Source organism: Scyliorhinus canicula, chromosome 8 (genome assembly GCF_902713615.1).
Source record: "Scyliorhinus canicula chromosome 8, sScyCan1.1, whole genome shotgun sequence".
NCBI classification, from domain to species: domain Eukaryota; kingdom Metazoa; phylum Chordata; class Chondrichthyes; order Carcharhiniformes; family Scyliorhinidae; genus Scyliorhinus; species Scyliorhinus canicula.
In genome coordinates this window covers 187,332,119-187,354,235 of record NC_052153.1, presented here as the reverse complement: position 1 = coordinate 187,354,235, position 22,117 = coordinate 187,332,119, and the positions used below count along the sequence as shown (strand labels likewise).

At 48.6% G+C, this 22,117-nt stretch overlaps 1 protein-coding gene across 1 annotated transcript in view; it reads left to right on the top strand.

Moving 5' to 3' along the window:
- dok7b (docking protein 7b) overlaps positions 1 to 21,306 on the top strand; it is a 98,508-nt gene extending 77,202 nt beyond the window's left edge. Inside the window, exons 11-14 of the mRNA XM_038805847.1 lie at positions 5,731 to 5,804; positions 7,011 to 7,068; positions 17,593 to 17,751; positions 19,996 to 21,306. Coding sequence (XP_038661775.1) covers positions 5,731 to 5,804; positions 7,011 to 7,068; positions 17,593 to 17,751; positions 19,996 to 20,135 — 431 coding nt within the window. The 3' untranslated portion in view covers positions 20,136 to 21,306. The remainder of the gene's footprint in view (positions 1 to 5,730; positions 5,805 to 7,010; positions 7,069 to 17,592; positions 17,752 to 19,995) is intronic.
- The last annotated feature ends 811 nt before the right edge of the window (positions 21,307 to 22,117 follow it).

Sequence of the window (22,117 nt, the reverse complement as noted above, 5' to 3'; positions counted from 1 at the left end):
AGGATGAACCTTTTCAGTCCTTCCTGACCCATCTCCGCATTCTGGCGCTGGCATGTAATTACGGCTCGACAGCTGATTCCATGATCCGGGATCAGATCGTTTTCGGGGTCCACTCCAACTCCCAGCGGCAGCAGCTCCTCAAAATCAAACAGCTAACCCTCTCCATCACTATTGAGATGTGCGTAGTCCATGAGCATGCCAAGAATCGTTACTCCCACATCAGGGCGGCGGAAACTGCAAAACTGGCCTCCCGTGAGGCACAACGGGTGCAGGCCATTACAAAAATGCAAGGCCTGAGAATCGAGGAGAGTGGCCGTTTCGCGCACCATGATTGGGTGGACGGCGAGGCCGAAAACCCTAATGCGCAGGTGCGTACGTCGGGCGACCTCACTGCGTATGCGCGTTGGCGCATGGAACGTGCTGACGTCAGCGTTATGACGTGCCCGAATTGTAGCTCCGCCCATTTAAAGCAGCAATGTCCAGCCAAAGGACGGCGATGCCTACAGTGTGGGAAGCTTGGCCATTACGCGGCCTGCTGCAGGTCCGCTCCACCGATTATCAGCCAGCGATCAACCAGACACGGTGCAGAAGTGTCCGCTCGGTACAACAAGACATGCAGGATACTGATCCTGACAGCCCAATGGACCCCGATGCTGACTGCCTCGAGTATCCATATCGGGTGGGCATCATAACCACATGCGAGCTGGTGTGCTGTCCTCACAGTCAACCAGGCTCGCATCCGATTTAAACTGGACACCGGCGTGTCTGCGAACCTCATATCGCAGTCAGATCTCAACAGCATCCGTGACCAACCAAGCATTCTTCCACCAGCCTGCCAGCTCCTTGACTACAATGGCAATGCCATAGCTGCCAGTGGATCATGTCAGCAAGGGGTATCTCACAAGGAAATCAAGGCAACTTTCCGATTCGAGATCGTTCAGCCTGACAGGGCGTCCCTGCTCGGTGCTCACGCCTGCAAGCTCCTGAATCTGGTCCAGCGAGTCCACACCATATCCTCGACACCGGCGACTGCCTCGCCCGATGTGAATCTCCAGGCCGAGATAGACGACATTCTCACACAATACCACAACGTGTTTGATGGAATGGGCACGCTCCAATATCGCTACAAGATATTGCTCAAGCCAAACCCCACTCCAGTGATTCATGCACCACGCCGGGTGCCGGTTCCTCTCGAGGATCATCTGAAAAAGCAGCTACAAGACCTCCAAGACCAGGGCATCATCTCAAAGGTCACGAACCAACAGACTGGGTCAGCTCCATGGTCTGCGTAAAAAAACCCTCTGGTGAACTCCGCATTTGCATTGATCCCAAAGACCTGAACCGCAACATCATGCGCGAGCACTACCCAATCCCGAAGCGTGAAGAGTTAACCAGTGAGATGGCTCATGCCAAATTCTTTACCAAGCTGGACGCCTCCCGTGGCTTCTGGAAAATACAGCTGGACGTGTCCAGTCGGAAGCTGTGCACGTTTAACATTCCATTCGGCCGCTATTGCTACAACCGCGTGCCGTTCGGTATCATATCAGCTCCCGTAATATTTCATCACATCATGGAGCAAATGATGGAGGGCATCGAGGGGGTACGAGTCTATGTGGACGACGTGATCATCTGGTCCACAACGCCCGCGGATCACATTGCCCGCCTCCGACAGGTCTTCCAGCAGATTCATGAAAGTGGCCTCCAGCTCAACAGGGCCAAATGCTCATTTGGTCGATCCGCTGTCAAGTTTCTGGGTGACCACATTTCACAGCAGGGTGTGCAACCTGACGCCGACGAGGTGCTGCCGATCAACGCCATGAAGACCCCGGAGGACAAGAAGGCGGTCCTCCGCTTCCTCGGGATGGTAAATTTTCTCGGGAAATTCATTCCCAATTTGGCAGCCCACACCACGGCCCTCCGGCATCTCGTAAAGAAGTCAACAGTGTTCCAGTGGCTGCCCGCACATGAAAAGGAATGGCTCGAGCTAAAGACGAAGCTCACCACAGCCTCAGTACTGGCGTTCTTTGACCCAACCAAGGACATCAAGATATCCACAGACGCAAGCCAGGACGGCATTGGGGTGGTGCTCCTCCAGCGAGACGACTCCTCGTCCTGGGCTCCAGTGGCATATGCCTCCAGGGCCATAACGCCGACCGAGCAATGTTATGCCCAGATCGAGAAGGAGTGCTTGGGTCTCCTGACAGGAATAGTCAAGTTTCATGACTACGTATACGGCCTGCCGAAGTTCACAGTGGAAACAGACCACAGGCCTTTAGTCCACATAATCTAGAAGGATTTAAATGACATGACGCCTCGGCTACAGCGGATACTTCTTCGTCTCCACCGATATGGCTTCGAACTCGTCTACACACTGGGTGAGGAGCTGATCATCGCGGATTCCCTTTCCCAGTCCATCACCACACCGTGTGAACAGGGGGACTTCATCTGCCACATAGAGGCACAGGTGCAGTTGTGTGCCAGCAACGAACCAGCCACTGATGAACGTGTGGTCCAAACACGTGAAGAAACTACCAAGGATCCTCCACTGCAGCGCGTGATGCAACACCTCGCCCATGGCTGGCAAAAGGGGCAATGTCCCCAGTACCTTAACATTAAGGACGAGTTAACGGTCATTGAGGGAATCCTTCTTAAACTGGATAGGATCGTCATTCCTCAAAGCATGCGAGTTATAGTGCTCGGACAGATCCATGAGGGTCACCTTGGGGTCGGAAAATGTCGACGCAGAGCTCGGCAGGCAGTTTACTGGCCTGGCATCAACCAGGACATTGCCGACACGGTCCTCAACTGCCCAACCTGCCAGAAGTTTCAACCGGCTCAGCCCAAAGAAACACTGCAACAGCACGAGATTGTGACCTCTCCGTGGTCTGAAGTGGGGGTAGACCTCTTTCACGCCAATCGGCGTGACTACATGCTCTTGGTCGACTACATCTCCAGTTACCCGGAAGTGGTGAAATTGTCGGACCTCACGTCTAGGTCCATCATCAAAGTCGCAAAGAGACATTTGCCAGACACGGGATACCAATCACAGTAATGAGTGATAACGGCCCATGTTTCTACAGCCAGGAGTGGTCCAATTTTGCTCGATCCTACAACTTCAGACACATCACCTCCAGTCCCCGTTACCCACAATCAAACGGGAAGGCTGAGAAAGGGGTCCATATTGTCAAGCGGTCGTTGTGCAAGGCTGCAGGCTCAGCATCCGATTTCAACTTGGCTCTGCTGGCCTACAGGGCAGCCGCTCTGTCGACTGGTTTGTCTCCGGCGCAGATGCTCATGAACCGCAACCTGAGGACGACTGTTCCAACCATCCATGTTCCAGACCTTGACCACCTCACGGTGCTGCAAAAATTGCAGCGATCCAGGGACCAGCAGAAGATCACGTGTGATGGTCATGCCATGGATCTGCCTGCGCTGGCTCCAGCAGATGTTGTTCGATTCGAGTTGCCTGAGGGAGGTTGGTCAGCCCCAACTGTTGTTGTCAGGAAGGCCGCCCCGAGGTCTTTCATTGTTCAAATGGCTGACAGCTCCATTCTCCGGCACAACAGGAGGGCGCTGCCAAGAGCTCCCCGCCCACCGCCTAACCGCATTTTCTCCGCCGGCTATCATGCCTCCTCCAGACGTCTCCTGCCACGAGGCCACCGATTTGCCAGCGATCCCGCCTGTCCACGACACCGCCGCAATGCCAGCAATCCCGCCTGTCCACAACACCGCCGCAATGCCAGCAATCCCGCCTGTCCACAACACCGCCGCAATGCCAGCAATCCCGCCTGTCCACGACACCGCTGCGATGCCAGCAATCCCGCCTGTCCAAGTGCCGGCGTCTCCTGCTCCACCTCAGCGGCGATCGACCAGAATTCGTCGCCCGCCTCAAAGACTGAATCTATAGACCTTACTTTTGTAAATTTTGTTCACTTTGCTCTGTATCTGCACGATAGACACCTTCCCATGGACATATGTTCGTTAGCTCATCACTTGTACATAGTCAGGCATGTATATATCTCCACGTTCCATAACTTATTTTTAAAAAAAGGATAGATGTCATAATATCCACTCATGTATATAATGAGATGCAGACAGGCAGTGATTGACACACAGGATGACCAATGAACACACACGACACAGAACAACCAATCACCAGAGAGGACACCACCACTATAAAGCCCACAGGGCATTAAGGCTCCAGCTCGTTTCGGGACCCAGCCACTGAGACAGTCAGAGTGCACAAGTTCGTGGGCACTATTGCCACGTGGTAGCTAGTAAGTCTGGTCAAGCCAGTAAGAGGTCATCAGTAGGATTAGTAGAGTGTCAACCCACAGCTGAACATATACAGCAGTTCATAGTTAAATAAAACAGTGTTGGATCATCTCCGGTGTCAGATGTTTGTTTCTAGCTTCCCTGCATCCAGTTGCAGTCGACGTCGAACCAACCTGCCTAACACATCAGCACCCACCACTCTCTGCATGAAAAACCTACCCCGCACATCTCCCTTAAAACTTTCTTTCTCTCACCTTTGAACCTGTGCCCCCTTGTAATTGACACATCCTAGCATTGTTGCTTCACAGCGCCAGAGTCCCGGGTTCAATTCCCGCTTGGGTCACTGTCTGTGTGGTGTCTGCATGTTCTCCCTGTGTCTGTGTGGGTTTCCTCCCACAAGTCCCGAAAGATATGCTTGTTAGGTGAATTGGACATTCTGAATTCTCCCTCTGTGTACCCCAACAGGCCCCGTGGTGTGGCGACTAGGGGCTTTTCACAGTAACTTCATTGCAGTGTTAATGTAAACCTACTTGTGACAATAATAAATGATTATGATTACTTCCATCCTTGGAAAAAGCCTCTGACTATCCATCCTGTCTATGCCTCTCATAATTTTGTAGACGTCTATCAGGCCACCCCTCAGCCTCCGTCTTTCCATCTAGCCAGCCCACCCCGAATCCCATGTGATTTTAGTGCCATGTGGTACCTTGTCAAGTGCCTTACCAAAGTCCATATAAACTACATCGACAGCCCTTCCCTCAACAATGTTCTTTGTCACCTCTTCAAAAAACTCAATCAAGTTGGTGAGACATGACCTTCCCCTCACAAAACCATGCTGTCTGTCACTAACTAGTTTTCTCTAAATGTGCATATATCCTGTCCCGCAGTATCTTTTCCAAAAGCTTCCCCACCACTGATATCAGACTCACCGGCCTATAATTTGCTGGATTGACCCTGCTTCCTTTCTTAAACAAGGGAACAATATTGGCTATTGTCCAGTCCTCTGGAACCTCGCCTGTGGTCATCGAGGTGTGAAGATACCTGTCAAGGCCCCAGCTATTTCTCCCCTTGCCTCCCGCCGAAACCTGGGATAGATTCCATCTGGCCCCGGGGAACTTGTCTACCTTAATGCGATTTAGGATACTCAACACTTCCTCCTTTGATATATTGACGTTCTCCAGAGCTATCACACATCTATCCCTGAGCTCAACATTTGTCAACATAAGAGATCCAAATTTTGGGGTAGGATAAAGGGTCTTGAATTTCCTCTGGGATTCTCCGTTCTGTCACTGGAATTTTGTGCTGGGGTTGCCCCAAACATGGATCAAAGTCATGAGTTGCAGTGGGAAAAACCTCTGAGCTGATTTCAACCTCCACCCCCCCACCCCCTCACTGCCCACTCAAGACCGTTTGCAGATTACAATGGTTGCTAACCTTCGTTTTGCTTTTCACAAGGTGCACCTGGGTCTTCAAAGGTTCACCGAGCACAAGGGGCATACCTGGATATTGTGGGTCTTAAGCACAAAAAGGTAAGCGACTGGTGGTAAATGAGCAGTGATACAATTAACTTTCCCGTTAGAATCAAAACATTGTTTTTTTTCCCCCTTTATTCAAAAGCAGCGATGAGTGGCCGCGGTATCCTTTATATTCTTTATACTTTTATGGGATGTGGGCGTTGCTGGCAAGGCCGGCATTTTGCTGCCCTTGGCTGGGCCATTTTAGAGGACATCTAGGAACTGTTATGGGACAGCTATGGGTCTGGAGTCACATGAAATGCAAATCGCTTATTGTCACAAGTAGGCTTCGAATGAAGTTACTGTGAAAAGCCCCTAGTCGCCACATTCCGCCACCTGTTCGGGGAGGCTGGTATGGGAATTGAACCCGTGCTGCTGGCCTGCCTTGGTCTACTTTCAAAGCCAGCTCTTTAGCCCTGTGCTAAACCAACCCCTTGCATTAGGGCAAGCCAGGTAAGGACGGCAGATTTCACTCCCTAAAGGACATTAGTGAACCCAGGCGGGTTTGTGTAGCAGTGATTGTTGCGATGGTCACTACAGAGATGAGCTTTCAACTCCAGATTTATCAATGGAATTTAAAGTTTCACCATGTCCCCAGAGTGTTAGCCTGGGCCTCTGGATTACTAGCCCAGTAACATTACTACCAACCCCCCATATTATTGACATATAAAATTCTTTACGGGAAAGGAAGATATCCACATGGTAAACATTGACCTTGGCACACAAAATAGCACTTGTGGCTCTGAGTAGGATCAACTGTTGTCACCCATCCTTGGTTGGCCCTGGAGAAGATCTCTTGAATCGCTGCAGCCCAAGTGGTAAAAATGTGCCCGTACTATTTCGGTAGTTCAAGGATTAAAGGGAACTTAAGGCCACCAAAACAATGGAAACTCTACCGCGGGAGAGGGGTAGCGGGGGGGGGGGGGGGGGGGGGTTTGAGAGCTTTCTGACAATACATTTAGTCCCTCCATTGAAGATGTGCTTGAAGGTTGAGATGTTGCTGCTTAAACAATGGGAAATACTATCTGAGCAAAGCCACGTGACGTTCATCAATCAGATCGGTACCCCTCGCACAGAACTGATACACTGCTGCAATTTCTGAGCAATCGGTTTTCAGCTTGCTGCTCAATTTGGTTCTATGATGGCATAAACACAGTGGGCTGAATGGCCTCCTTCTGTGCGAGGATAACTCAAATGACTCTCAAAACTTTGTGTTTTCAGGAGAAAGGCTTTCCAGAAGATGAAAGTTCAGGCAGCTTTGACACAAAGAAATTATCCGGTAATCACTTCAAAATGTCTCTGAGGAAATCTGTTTTGGGGGGGGGGTCGGTGGGGGGGGTCGGTGGGGGGCGGGGGGGGGGGGGGGGGGTGGGGGGGGGTGGGGGGTGGGGGGGGGCGGGGGGGGGGGGGCGGGGGGGGGCGGGGGGGGGGGGGAAATTGCAAATGCACTAGTGATAGTTTACCAAAATTCACTAGACTCTGGGGTGGTCCCGGTGGATTGGAAATTAGCAAACGTGACACCACTGTTTAAAAAAGGAGGTAACAGAAAGCGGGTAATTATAGGCCAGTTAGCTTAACTTCGGTAGTAGAGAAGATGCTAAAATCTATCATCAAGGAAGAAACAGCGAGGTATCTGGATGGAAATTGTCCCATTGGGCAGACACAGCATGGGTTCTTAAAGGGCAGGTGGTGCCTAACTAATTTAGTGGAATTTTTTGAGGGCATTACCAGTTCAGTAGATAACAGGTAGCCAATGGATGTGGTATATCTGGATTTCCAGAAAGCTTTTGACAAGGTGCCACACAAAAGATTGCTGCTTAAGATAAAGATGCATGGCATTAAGGGTAAAGTAGTAGCATGGATAGAGGATTGGTTAATTAATAGAAAGCAAAGAGTGGGGATTAATGGGTGTTTCTCTGGTTGGCAATCAGTAGCTAGTGGTGTCCCTCAGGGTTCAGTGCTGGGCCTGTGGTGATCACAAGTTAACCAGATGCAACACAACTGAGCGACCACTAGAGGGAGCACGGGAGAGCCATATAAATAGATCAGGACAGGAAGTGAGGACAGACTCTTCACAGCAGGCGGGCTGGTAAGCAGGACACACAGCAAGCAAAGCTGGTAGTTAGCACTGGAAGGTAGTTCTAGGTCGAGCTCTGGAAACTGAACGAACCCACAATAAAGCATCTTCTCCACACTTGAGACTGCGAGCTTTATTAAGACACGAGGAACAACACATGGTACCTAGGAGTGATTTCAGACGCTTATGACAGGACAACTCAGCTGCAGATACAGAAAACAAAAAAAAAATGGCATGGAAATCTCAACCAAGAATGGCATGGAGATCTCCTGCTGGACATTCGACTGGGGAAGACATCGCTAATTCGAGGATGTGGCATGGATACCCACCTCAGCTGGACACGACTGGTAATGTAAGAAATGTCTGGAAAAGGTTTAAACAAATGTTCGATTTTTATCTCATAGCTAATGATGTTGCAGAAGCCTCAGACAAAATTAAAATAGCAATTCTCATCGAAGGGCCTGTCAATAGGAAAGTGTATAATGGATTTAAATACTCAAAAGGTGAAGACAGGAACAGCTTACAAACGTTACTAAACAAATTTGAAGAGTACTGTGAGAAATTTGAACAGCAAGGCATGCTCACAGTCCAACCTGCACAGAGACTGAGTGATGCAAAACTTAAAAAATCACAAAAAGATCAGGAAATCGCGAATGCACAGTACAGATCAAAAAGAAGGAATAACAGGAATTTTTCACAAAGCCAAAACGCTGAAATCCAGTCCAGATCGGAAAGAAAAGGTAACTTACAACTTTTAGAAAGAAAAAACGCTGAAATCCGCGATAAAATGGCGTCGGAGCACATTTTGCAGTCTCTGGTAAGCAAAGAACTACAAATCGCGTCTGCGCATGCGCCGGAACCGGAAGTCGCGCATGCGCCGGAACCGGAAGTCGCGCATGCGCAGTTTACAAAAGATCGCGTCGCGGATCGTTATGCGCATGCGCAAGCCGCGCATGCGCAGTCAAAAAAAGTCTTCGTCGCGGACCGTCATGCGCATGCGCAAGCCGCGCATGCGCAATGGACACCGAACCGCACAAGGAAAGAAAGCCGATTTGCGCATGTGCAAGTCGTTCCTACGCGTGACGTCATGACGTCTGAGAATCCTGACCACGCCCACTTAAAAGGGAAATGCCCGAAAATTGAAAACAAGACACTTAAAGTGGTAAAACCAAATTTTCTTGCCTCAGAACACAGAAAAACGCCTGAACTTAAACCAACAGTGAAAAACAACTTGCACAAAACCTTGGAAAAAGCTGCCTTCACCACACACAGTGAAACGAACAAAAAGAATTCCGAAACAACAAAAGATGATTTGTTTTTCGACGATTACCTCTCAGACCTGACTGGGTCAGTCGGATATGCTTATCACAGCATCAGCGACACGGTCGCAAAGCACAACACGAACCAACTCGTGGTAGATGAATCCAACCAAGATGATTTGGTTTTCAAAGAATACTACTCAGACATGGCTGAGTCAGTCGGATATGCTTATCACAGCATCAGCGACACGGTCGCAAAGTTCAACACGAATCAACTCGTGGTAGAAGAATCCAACCAGGATGATTTGGTTTTCGGAGAATACTACTCAGACACAGCTGAGTCAGTCGGATATGCTTATCACAGCATCAGCGACACGGTCGCAAAGTTCAACACGAATCAACTCGTGGTAGAAGAAGCCAACGAAGATGAAATGGGTTTCAAAGAATACTACTCAGACATGGAGGAGTTATTTGGACATGCTGATCACAGCATCAGCGACACCGTTGCAAAGCTCAACACGACTCTACTCATGGTGGATGAATCCAACACCATGGTGCCATGGCAGCTCGTCGATACATTGGATGACAGCAATACCCAAGACGAAGACGACGCCACACAGAGAGCACAGGAAGACTCCACGGAGCGAGCGATGACAGGCTCCACAGTGCGAGTGATGAAAGACGCCAACAGGGATGCAAGCAAACACTCCCGGGCGGACACCAAGCATGAACAAGACCATGAAGGTAAACCCGCTGTACCTGAGCAACCGCAAGCAGACTATGAAAGTCTACCAAGCTCACAGGAACAAGAAGAAAGAGCGGACTATGAAAGTCCAACACGCTCACAGGAACAAGAAGAAAAAGCAGACTATGAAAGTCCAACACGCTCACAGGAACAAGAAGAAAGAGCAGACTATGAAAGTCCAACACGCTCACAGGAACAAGAAGAAAGAGCGGACTATGAAAGTCCAACACGCTCACAGGAACAAGAAGAAGACAATGCACCTCTGCCCACTGCATGCGAAGACAGTGACAAGGTGATCACACTCAACGTACAGGATCACAGTGAGACTGACAGTTCTCAGCTTGTCTGTACCGAAGCACAGAGCGAAAACAGTGACAAGGTGCTCGCACTCGACGTACAGGATCACAGTGAGACTGACAGTTCTCAGCTTGTCTGTACAGAAGCACAGAGTCGGGCCACCCAACAGTCCAGAGAGACGATGCCGAAAGAAAACATGCAGATTTTGACTCCAGAAGAGGAGCACCTGGAGTCCACAGAGACAATGCCGAAAGAAACCATGCAAATTCTGACTCCAGAAGAGGAGCACCTGGAGTCCAGAGACATCAAACAAAAAGAAACCATGCAGATTTTGACTCCAGAAGAGGAGCACCTGGAGTCCAGTGAGATAACATCAACAGAAATCATGAAGATTTTAACTCCAGAAGCGGAGCACCAAGAGTCTAGAGAAACCACGTCAACTGAAATCATGCAGATTTGGACTCCAGAAGAGGAGCGCCGAGAGTCCACAGACACCGCGTCAAATGTAATCAAGAAGACTTTGACTCCGGAAGACGAGCACCAAGAAAGCAAAGATGCGGAATCCAATTCTCCACAACTGGTTGATGTCACCTGCACCGATGCAACATCAGATCATTCGCACCACTCGCGAGAAGACGAGCACCAAGAAAGCAAAGATGCGGAATCCAATTCTCCACAACTGATTGATGTCACCTGCACCGATGCAACATCAGATCATTCGCACCACTCGCGAGACGGAATGCTCAATGACTCAAATTATCCACTCGGGACACTCATAGAGTATAACAAGAAAAACAAAAGTCAAAAGAAACACAGCAAGAACAAAAACAACATGAAGCGCGACAAGACCAACAACAATAGCAAGAAGCACAGCAGAAACGAGAACGACAACAGCAAGAAGAAAAGCAACATGAAGCGCGACAAGACAAACAACAATAGCAAGAAGCACAGCAGAAACGAGAACGACAACAGCAAGAATAAAAGCAACATGACGCGCAACAAGACAAACAACAACGTCAGGCACAAAGATAGCGACAACGACAGAGGCAGAAACAACAAGAATGGCAACAAACACAACAAAGTCAGGAGCAAAGATAGCGACAACAACAAAGACGGAAACGACAAAAACAGCGACAAGTACGGCAACGGAAACAACAAAAACAGGAACGACAGAAACAACAGCAATGAAACAACGACTTGTACACAATGGCACTACTTGGCACATGATGGACGATGCCACAGCACACTGCAAAACGATAACAAGACTACAAACATGTCATGGGATGACAACGAATCGCACAAACTCACGTCTGCTCCAGAACAAGCAAGCACACCAGCATCCAAGGCGGATGAGACAATAAATCAACACCACAAGCACAAAAAAAAGTCCATGCCAGTCAACATCAGTGATGTGACCATGCAAACACCTCGGGATGACGCATTGGGTACTTAAGATAACAAGGAACACCAACAACATTCACAGCGGACTTGCAATATCAATATCACCACGTCATCAACAACAAAAAGAAAAAAAAAAAGCTCTGAACAAATTCATCAAGTTTGGACTCATAAATGTGTTTATTAAGTTTGGACATATAAATACATTGGCTTTGTTAACCAAGGCAATAGCATCATCACTTGTATAGATACGCATATCATAAGTTACTGTTTTGTATAATTTTCCTTAATGATGTACAGAAACTATGTAATGAGAAAGAGGGGGATGTGGTGATCGTAGATTGACCAGATACAAAAACAACAGAGCAAACACGAGCGGGAGAGCTACAAATACACTGGGACAGGATGTACAATTTTCTTTAACGATGTTCAGAAAATATGTTAAGAGAAAAAGGGGGATGTGGTGATCACAAGTTAACCAGATGCAACACAACTGAGCGACCACTAGAGGGAGCACGGGAGAGCCATATAAATAGATCAGGACAGGAAGTGAGGACAGACTCTTCACAGCAGGCGGGCTGGTAAGCAGGACACACAGCAAGCAAAGCTGGTAGTTAGCACTGGAAGGTAGTTCTAGGTCGAGCTCTGGAAACTGAACGAACCCACAATAAAGCATCTTCTCCACACTTGAGACTGCGAGCTTTATTAAGACACGAGGAACAACACAGGGCCCACAATTGTTCACAATTTACATAGATGATTTGGAGTTGGGGACCAAGTGCAATGTGTTCAAGTTTGCAGATGACACTAAGATGAGTGGTAAAGCAAAAAGAGCAGAGGATACCGGAAGTCTACAGAAGGATTTGGTTAGGTTAAGTGAATGGGCTAGGGTCTGGCAGATGGAATACAATGTTGACAAGTGTGAGGTTATCCATTTTGGGAGGAATAATAGCAAACAGGATTATTATTTAAATGATAAAATATTAAAACATGCCGCTGTGCAGAGAGACCTGCGTGTGCTGGTGCATGAGTCACAAAAAGTTGGTTTGCAGGTGCAACAGGTGATTAAGAAGGCAAATGGAATTTTGTCCTTCATTGCTGGAGGGATGGAGTTTCAGACTAGGGAGGTTATGTTGCAATTGTATAAGGTGTTAGTGAGGCCACACCTGGAGTATTGTGTTCAGTTTTGGTCTCCTTACCCGAGAAAGGACGTACTGGCACTGGAGGGTGTGCAGAGGAGATTCACTAGGTTAATCCCAGAGCTGAAGGGGTTGGATTACGAGGAGAGGTTGAGTAGACTGGGACTGTACTCGTTGGAATTTAGAAGGATGCGGGGGGGGAATCTTATAGAAATGTATGAAATTATGAAGGGAATAGATAGGATAGATGCGGGCAGGTTGTTTCCACTGGCGGGTGAAAGCAGAACCAGGGGGCATAGCCTCAAAATAAGGGGAAGTATATTTAGGACTGAGTTTAGGAGGAACGTCTTCACCCAAAGGGTTGTAAATCTGTAGAATTCCTTTCCCAGTGAAGCAGTTGAGGCTCGTTCATTAAATGTTTTTAAGATAAAGATAGATAGTTTTGTGAAGGACAAAGGGATTAAGGGTTATGGTGTTCGGGCCGGAAAGTGGAGCTGAGTCCACAAAAGATCAGCCATGATCTCATTGAATGGCGAAGCAGGCTCGAGGGGCCAGATGGCCTACTCCTACTCCTAGTTCTTATGTACTCCGATGCCTGTTCGGATACACAGAGGGAGGATTCAGAATGTCCAATTCGCCTGACAAGCATGTAATTGTGGGAGGAAACCGGAGCACCCGGAGAAAACCTATGCAGACACGGGGAGAATATGCAGACTCTGCACAGTGACCCAAGCCAGGAATCGAACCCGGGTCCCTGGCGCTGTGAAGTGACAGTGCTGACCACTGTGCTACTGTGCCGCCCAAAGTAAAGGGGTGTGGGGGTGATGGCGGCTGGAGACATTAGATAGGATAAAAATGGAGGTTGGCAGTCCTCATTGTAGAAAGGTTACCTGGTCCAGAGGGAATGCAGAGGGTTGCTGAGGGAAGGTAGGATGGGAAAGGCAGAGACTCTGACCACAATCTTCTAATCCCCCGGGGATATTAGGGTGGTGCCAGAGGACTGGGTGAATTGCAGAAAAAAAGAGAACTGACATAAATCAGATGATTAAAGGTGAGTCTGCCGAATCTTGGGTGGTGGGAAATTTTTTATTTCTTTTACTATAAATTTAGGGTACCCAATTATTTTTTTTCCCAATTAAGGGGCAATTTAGCATGGCAAATCCACCTAACCTGCGCATCTTTGGGTTGTGGGGGTGAAACCCACGCAGATACAGGGAGAATGTGCAAACTCTACACGGACAGTGACCCAGGGCTGGGATTCGAACCCGGGTCCTCAGCGCCGAAGTCCCAGTGCTAACCACTCACTGCATCGCATGCCGCCCGGGAACAAATGTTATAATTGAAAATGAATTGTCAATTGGGGGTCCAAGTGGCTTCTGAGGACTTAGACAGATCGATAAAATAGCAGACGCAAGTCCGATGAAATTTAACACCGAGATGGATGAAGTCATTTATCTTGCAATATGCAATTGGTTTGGCCATGCTAAATTGCCTCTTCGTGTCCAGAGGTTGGGTAGAGTTACAGTAATAGGGCAGGGGATTGGGTCTAGGCAAGGTGCTCTTTCAAAGGGTCGGTGTAGACTCAATGGGCCGAATGACCTCTTTCTGCACCAGAGGGTTTTTAAGATCCAAAGAGTGATAAGAATTTGGAATTCGATCCCATGGGGAGTGGTTGAAGTAAATAGTTTGGATACATTTAAGGCGAAGCTGGACAAATGTATGAGAAAGAAGAGAATAGAGAGTTATTGAAGATTCAGATTAGGAGTTGGATTTGTTTTGGGGATTGGGTTTATTGTCACGTATAACGAGGTATTGTTCTGCATACAGTCCAGACAAATTATTCCATATATGAAAAAACATAGAACATACGATAGATACACAATGTAAATATATAGACACAGGCATCGGGTGAAGCATACAGAGTATAGTGCTACTCAGTAGAGACAAAGCGTGGAGTGATCAGTTCAGTCCATAAGAGGGTCACTCAGGAGTCTGGTAACAGCGGGGAAGAAGCTGTTTTGAATCTGTTAGTCCATGTCCTTAGACATTTATATCTCCGGCCCGATGGAAGTGTTTGAGAAAGAATAACCCGGGTGGGAAGGGTCTTTAATTATGCTGCCCGCTTTCCCAAGGCAAAGGGAGTGGTAGACAGAGTCAATGGATGGGAGACGGGTTTGCGTGATAGACTGGGCTGTATTCATGACTCTCTGCAGTTTCTTACAGTCTTGGGCTGAGCAGTTGCCATACCAGGCTGTGATGCAACCAGATAGGATGCATCTGTAAAAATTGGTAAGAGTCAATGTGGACATGCCGAATTTCCATTTTTTCCTGAGGAAGTATAGGCGCTGGTGTGATTTCTTGGTCGTAGTGTTGACGTGGGGGGACCAGGACAGATTGTTGGTGATGTGTACCCCCAGGAATTTGAAGCTGTCAACCATCTCCATCTCGGCCCCATTGATGCAGACAGGGGTGTGCACGATAATTTGCTTCCTGAAGTCAATGACCAGCTCTTGTGCTGACATTGAGGGAGAGATTGTTGTCGCTGCACCACTCCTCTTGTTTCTCTACCTCCCTCCTGTATTCTAACTCATCATAGTTCGAGATCCGACCCACTACGTGGTGTCATTAGCAAACGCATACATGGATTTGGAGCCACATTTTGCCACATTGTCGTGTGTGTATAGGGAGTATAGTAGGGGGCTAAGTACGCAGTCTTGCGGGGCCTCGGTATTGAGGAATATCGCGGAGGAGGTGTTGTTTATCCTTACTGATTGTGGTGTATGGGTGAGGAAGTCGAGGATCCAGTTGCAGAGTGAGGAGCCAAGTCCTAACTTTTGGAGTTTGGTTATGAGCTTGGCTGGGATTATGGTGTTGAAGGCGGAGCTGTAGTCAATGAATAGAAGTCTGATGTAGGAGCCCTTGTTGTCACAATGCTCCAGGGATGAGAGTAGGACTAAGGAGATAGCATCCGCTGTGGACCGGTTGTGGCAGTATGCAAATTGGCGATATACGGATGGGAGGAGACTCCAGTGGAGTATTAATGGCGGCAATGAGAAGTTAGAGCAAATGATCTGCATATAAAACAACAGGAGGCAGTATAAACTAAATGTCAGCAAACATGGGATTGTTAAAGGCAAATCATGTGTGTCAGATTTGATTTGAGTTGCTCAGTAAAATTGACATTGTGCAAATTCACCAAGTTGAGCTGGTTCGGGAGGCTATTCAAACCCTGCTCGTTTACCGAGTTACCGGCCCACTAGAAGGAAGGTTTGAAACACTTTCCATATCAGAAAATAGTTAATTACTGAAAATAAAATTGACAAGTCTAGTCAAAACATAAACGGTTTGGTGTCGACCTTTCCATGTTGTTTTCAGTGATTTGAAATTGGGTTATTCCCAGCTGGACGCCGCTAAGTTTACTTTTCAGCTGGAACAACAAAGTTGTATTAAGGTTACAACTTAGCGAGTAATAATTTTTATTGGAAATGAGAAAGAAAGAAACAGTTGCATTCGGTGGCGTTGCCTGATTGTGCTCACTTGTGGAAAATTTTCCATTCGTGATCACGCCAATTAATTTTTAGCAAAAATTAAAAGTTAACCTAACCAGTTTCTGCCGCTCTGAGGGCATTTAGCCCACAATTTCCTGATTGTGCTCAAAGCAGAAACTCTACCCCTCGGGTTTGGGCTGAGAGGTTTAGGGAGGGAGTTCCAGAGCTCAGGGCTTGAGGTACGACCGTCAATGGTACCCCTCAAAGACATGGGTGCAGACCATTTGGTGTTCCTGCACTGTGCACGGTAGCACAGTGGTTATCACTGTGGCTTCACAGCGCCAGGGTCCCAGGTTCAATTCCCGGCTTGGGTCACTGTCTGTGCGGAGTCTGCACGGTCTCCCCGTGTCTGCGTGGGTTTCCTCCGGGTGCTCCGGTTTCCTCCCACAAGTCCAAAGGTGTGCAGGTTAAGTGGATTGGCCGTGCTAAATTGTCCATCGTATCCAAAAACGTTAGGTGGGGTTACTGGGTTATGGAAATAGGGTGGAGGTGTGGGCTTAAGTGGGGTGCTCTTTCCAAGGGACGACGTAGATGTGATGGGCCGAATGGCCTTCTTCTGCACTGTAAATTCTATGTTTCTATCTATGGTTCTATGATTGTGGTTTTGGGCTTTGATGGAACTCAAAGACTGTGCCAAACTGGCCCATCGCACTAATGAAAGACCAGTGTCATTGGGAGAAGCAAAGAGACCACCAGGGATTTCTTATTGTGTCACCATAAAGCCGGCTATCAAGGCTTTCCTGGAGGTTGCACAGTTGAGTGGAACACACGTGGAACTAGTATTGACGAAGAACGCACAACTCGCAAAAGATCGTAAACCTTGAGGAAATTCTCTAGGACATAGAATCCCTACAGTGCAGAAGGAGGCCATTTGGCCCATCGAATTTGAAAGAGGGTCCACTACCTAGGCCCACTCGCCCACCCTAGCCCCGTAACCCCACATAATCTGCACATCTTTGGACACTAAGGGGCAGTTCAGCGTGGCCAATCCACCTAACCTGCACATCTTTGGACAGTGGGAGGAAACCGGAGCAGCCGGACGAAACCCTCGCAGACACCGGGAGAACGTGCAAAATCCGCAGTCACCCAAGGCCGGAAATGAACCCGGGCCCCTGGCGCAGTGAGGCAGCAGTGCGAACCACTGTGCCACCGTGCCGTCCCTATTAAAAACTACATTTCAGAAAACTGTAATGAAAAGCATTATTTCTACATAAGATATGGTTATGTGTTCCCTGGTTTTATCATGTGTAAAAATAATGAGCATTCCACATATTACTGATTCCTTATTAACTAGAATAAGTGAAAGAAACATCTCCAACCTGCTCTTCTGTGTTTATCAGGAGGAGCATTTGCTTATCCACTGGAGCTTATTTCTGGGAGCGACAGATCTCGGCCGGCGGAAGGGGCAACGTACGTCAATATCCCAGTCAGCCCGACGTCAAAGAAGCAGCTCCATTATATGGAACTCGAACTCCAGGAGTCCAGTCCTGCCATTCGAGGTAACTCAGCATAACATTGCCGCAGTTCAATTCTACACCTAGTCTTGCTTCTTCACACCGTTCTGTTCGGGAAATGAGTGTTCCTACTTACGCTTAACTCCATAAGAAAACAGGGGCATAACGTGCGAGCTCCAGGGTGTCGTATCCGGGGGGGGGGTATCTGTCCCAGGGGTCGCACGTGGCTTGCGAAGGGGAAAATGGCGGCGCCCCTGTGTCGCACGTGGGGGGTGTAGGAACGCCAGGCCTGGAAACAGCGGTGACCGACCGGGCCTGGCAAACAGAAACAAAGTGTCCCTTCTTCCCACACCCGTTGCAGGTCACGCTCCGCGCCGGGCAGCGCTGCCTGGGGTGTTTGTTTTGCCTGCAAAAATAGCACTTGGGCCCCCCAGGGTTGGCTGGCTGCCACGCGGCGCAGGCTTACGGTGAGCTGGAGTCAGCAGCTGGTGGGGCCCACGATGCCCACGAGGGTGCCGCGTGGTCGGGGTGTAGGATTGAACGTTATGGGAGGCGACTTCTAACAAATTAGCAAGCTGCCTAGTTCCCGCAAAATCAAGCGTGCCCCTTCTAGTAGCCGCTGGCGGACGTACGCAGACTTCATGCCCGTAACGTAAGCGCCTCGAATTGAAAGTTCGGTGTGCTGGACTGCCGAAACTGCCTGGCAGTCACAGTTCCTACCCAGGATGTGCAGGGCACGCCAGAAACCGTCCAGAGACTCCCTGGGGAGTTGCTGTCTCGTGGCCAGGTATCTGGCGTATAATTGATTGAATGGTCTAATGTAATGTCCCTTCAGGAGCTCCATCGCTTCGGAGTAAGTGGGCGCATCCCGGATGAGAGGAAAAATGTCAGGGCTCAACTGTGAAGAGAGGACTTGGAGCTTCAGTGAGTCCGAGGGTTCCTCAGCGGATGTTCAAAGGTAGCTTTTGAAGCAGGCTAGCCAGTGGTCAAAGGCGGACGTAGCGTTGGCTGCTTGAGGGCTCAGCTGCAGGCGATCAGGCTTGATGCGGAGATCCATCGTTTTTAAAAATCTTTGCTCAATAAATTGATGCACTTTCAATTACCACATAGACGATAGTGGAATAATCGACGCTTTATTGAGCAAAGATGTTGTGCCTCCTGTAGCTGGAACCAGAATGGCTGCAGCACAGGAGAGCACACATATTTATACGCCGCCTACTGGGCGGAGCCAGCAGGCAGGGATTTACCCTTGTCCCTCTAATATACGGGCAGTGCCGTAATACATGTAATATACTACTGATGGTGACTACCACAGTTAAATGTGGGACATACGTCCTTGCTGGTTTGGGCTTGCTCCAACAACACAACTCCTTTCTCCATTTTAACCCCCCCCCCCGCCTTCCCCAAGTAGATAACTTTCAGCCTGAGGTCCTCGAGGAGGAAGTTCAGGTCATCCATTTTGCACATGGGTCTTGATGTTTTAGTAGGTGACCAGTTAGTGCCTGGTGGCATGTGAAGGTAAATTGGCTCGCGTTAATTTTCCATTTCTTAAAAAAAACACTTACATTCACTCTATCCATCGCATCACCTTGGAATCATTAAAATGAAAAAAAAAAGACCATCATTCCTCTTGTTGGTTTCAGCTCATTTACAAGCAATTCATGATATTACAATAAGATAAAAGCAAATTGCTATGGACGCTGGAATCTGAAATAAAAACAGAAAATGCTGGACATTCTCAACAGGTCTGACAGCGCCTGTAGAGAGAAGGGAGCTAATGTTTTGAGTGTGGATGACTCTTTGTCAAACCTCATATTACAAGCCTTGCCCAGTTTGCAAACTCAACAACAATGAATCCCTGAGTTGATGTTGGGATGTACCTCTTTCTTTGGTACTGGGTCATTGAGATGTGAAAGGTACACAAGTGCAGCAGAATAATACTTTGTGCACTGCATGGAATAATTACTCAAACTATCGTGTGCCATGCCTTTGTATAATCTTTTTTAGTGCCACAAGTAGGCTTACATTAACACTGCAGTGAAGTTACTGTGAAAATCCCCTAGTCGCCACACTTGGGCAACTGTTTGGGTACAGAGAGGGAGAATTCAGAATGTCCAATTCACCGAACAGCACATCTTTCGGGATATTGGGAGGTCTGATAGCACTTCTTCAAAACAGAAATGAGTTAAAGTTGGTATTTGGGCAGGCCATGCGATGGTTAATGGTTTGGGGTTTGAGAAATTTGACTTTGTTTTGCTGATTGATTGCACTCACCCTGTCTCCTTGTAGGAGCGAGCTCTTCCAAGTATGCACAGATCGACATCACGGCCACGGAAACGGCACACAAGGTGGGAACTCAACACGCCCAAAACCGGGAGGAGCGGCTACAGGAGCTGGAACAGAAGAGGAAAGGGACAGCGCCGCAATGATCCAGCGAGGCTGTGGGCTTCCGTGGAGAATTCGATCTTTTCTTTCATTCAGGGCTCGAGCGGATGAACGGGCCCAGTCCGGGGCCTTGAAGGGCTGGTGATGGGACGTCTAATGTCCACTTTGAGCTGTGGTTCTGATGCACCAGGACACTCCTTTTGGCAGTGAGCTGGCTCGAAGGGCTAATCGGACTTGAGTATTTTCTCCAACGTATTGACTGCGAAAGAAGAATATATTTTTTGTCCACTCTCTGTCAGATTGTCCCTTTGCTTTCGCTCTCTTGAATGTGTTGGCTCCTTGCTTGGGGTATAGGGCCTTGGGTGCTGGCTGCTCTTTGGCACTTTACCCATCCTTTATAAGTGGGCCTCGACACCGAGTGTCAGTAAGCTATTTGTTCACAAGGAGTAGGTGGCGTCATGGGTGATCCTGATTCTATATTGTCCTGCCTTTCAGGGGGCAGCTGGATCACAATCGAGAGTTGATTTTCCACTTGCCCACCATTTTGAAAGCACTGACCCCAATTATAGCGCCCCTCCCGTCGCTGCCCCGTCGAACTCAACGCAGATGGGAGGCGAGGGGAATCGAACCAGGCACCTTCACGGAGTGGTGTTGTTTGGGCTGCACATCAGATAAAACCCTTCGCCAACTGGGGGAAGAAAAGGAACCACAATTTTTTTTAAAAATAAGGAGCAGTGAGCCATACTTCGCGATGGAATTGTTTAAAGACGGGCACTCGCTATTCCTTTTGGAAGCTCGAGTCATTGGAATGTGACCTGAGTCAGTGCCTGCCTAATCCCTCGCCTCCTCCAAGTCGGGATGGGCAACACTGGTCTGAGGTTCGAGTCCCAAGTGCCCAGTGGCTCTGTGCCTCTTGTGGGTGCACGGCGTTCGGGCCGGGCCTGGCTGCGAGTGGGAGGTGTGAGGGTGGAGTTGTATAAATGTCATTTGCACTTCAGCAATCTTGACCACACAAGCCTGAGGAAGGAGATTTATGTCCCCCTAACAGGGGAGCATGCATTACATCCCTGTCGAGCTCAAGTGTGCAATGGTTGATTTATATTTAACTCGTGCATTGTTCCCAGAATTGTTGGTATAGATTGTGAGTTTCCAATTGATCGGCCCAGTTAATATAATTAAAAAATTTTTTTTTAGAGTATCAATTGTTTTTTTCCAATTAAGGGGCAATTTAGCATGGCCAATTCACCTACCCCGCACATCTTTTTTTGGTTGCGGGGGGGGGGGGGGGGGGGGGCGGAGGAGACCCAGGCAGATACGGGGAGTATGTGCAAACTCCACACGGACAATGACCCGGGGCCTGGATCGAACCCGGGTCCTCGGCGTTGTGAGGCAGCAGTGCTAACCACTGCGCCATCCTGCCACCCCAGCCCAGTTTATATATATATATTTTTTGTTCAGTTAATGGTGTAGCATGGCCACAGTAGTCACATCTGTAGTGATGCAGGTGCCAACTATTACTTATAAGGTGGTCACAAGCACTGCTGTAAGTTACCTTAGCTGCATGCAACATGAGGGAACAGTTCCAAAACCTTGAAATAACTGCTGGCGATGTCAATGGATGGGCAATGAATGAGTTCGCTCGGCATTCCTCTGGTTGCTGGAAACAACCCACTTATTTTAGTACAAGATGACAGAGCAAATATTGGGCAGATCAAAGTCATTTGTCTTCAGTTCCCACCACAAGCTCCTTGCCCTAGTTACCAGTTCCACCCTCATCCCAGGCCACTGCCTCTGACTGAGATAGACTTCCCAACCTTGGCGTTCCTATTTGCTCCTGAGCTGTGTGCCTGTCTTCATGCCTTCTACCCTGCAAACCCCCGACCTTTGCCTCTGCCCCCGCCTCAGCTCATCTGTTGGTCCAAAAACCACAACCGTCTTTTGTCACCTCCAGACTCGACTGTGCCTGTGCTGACCTGATCACCCTCCCAACTTCTGCCCTCTGAAAGCTGGAGCTCATCCAAAAGCT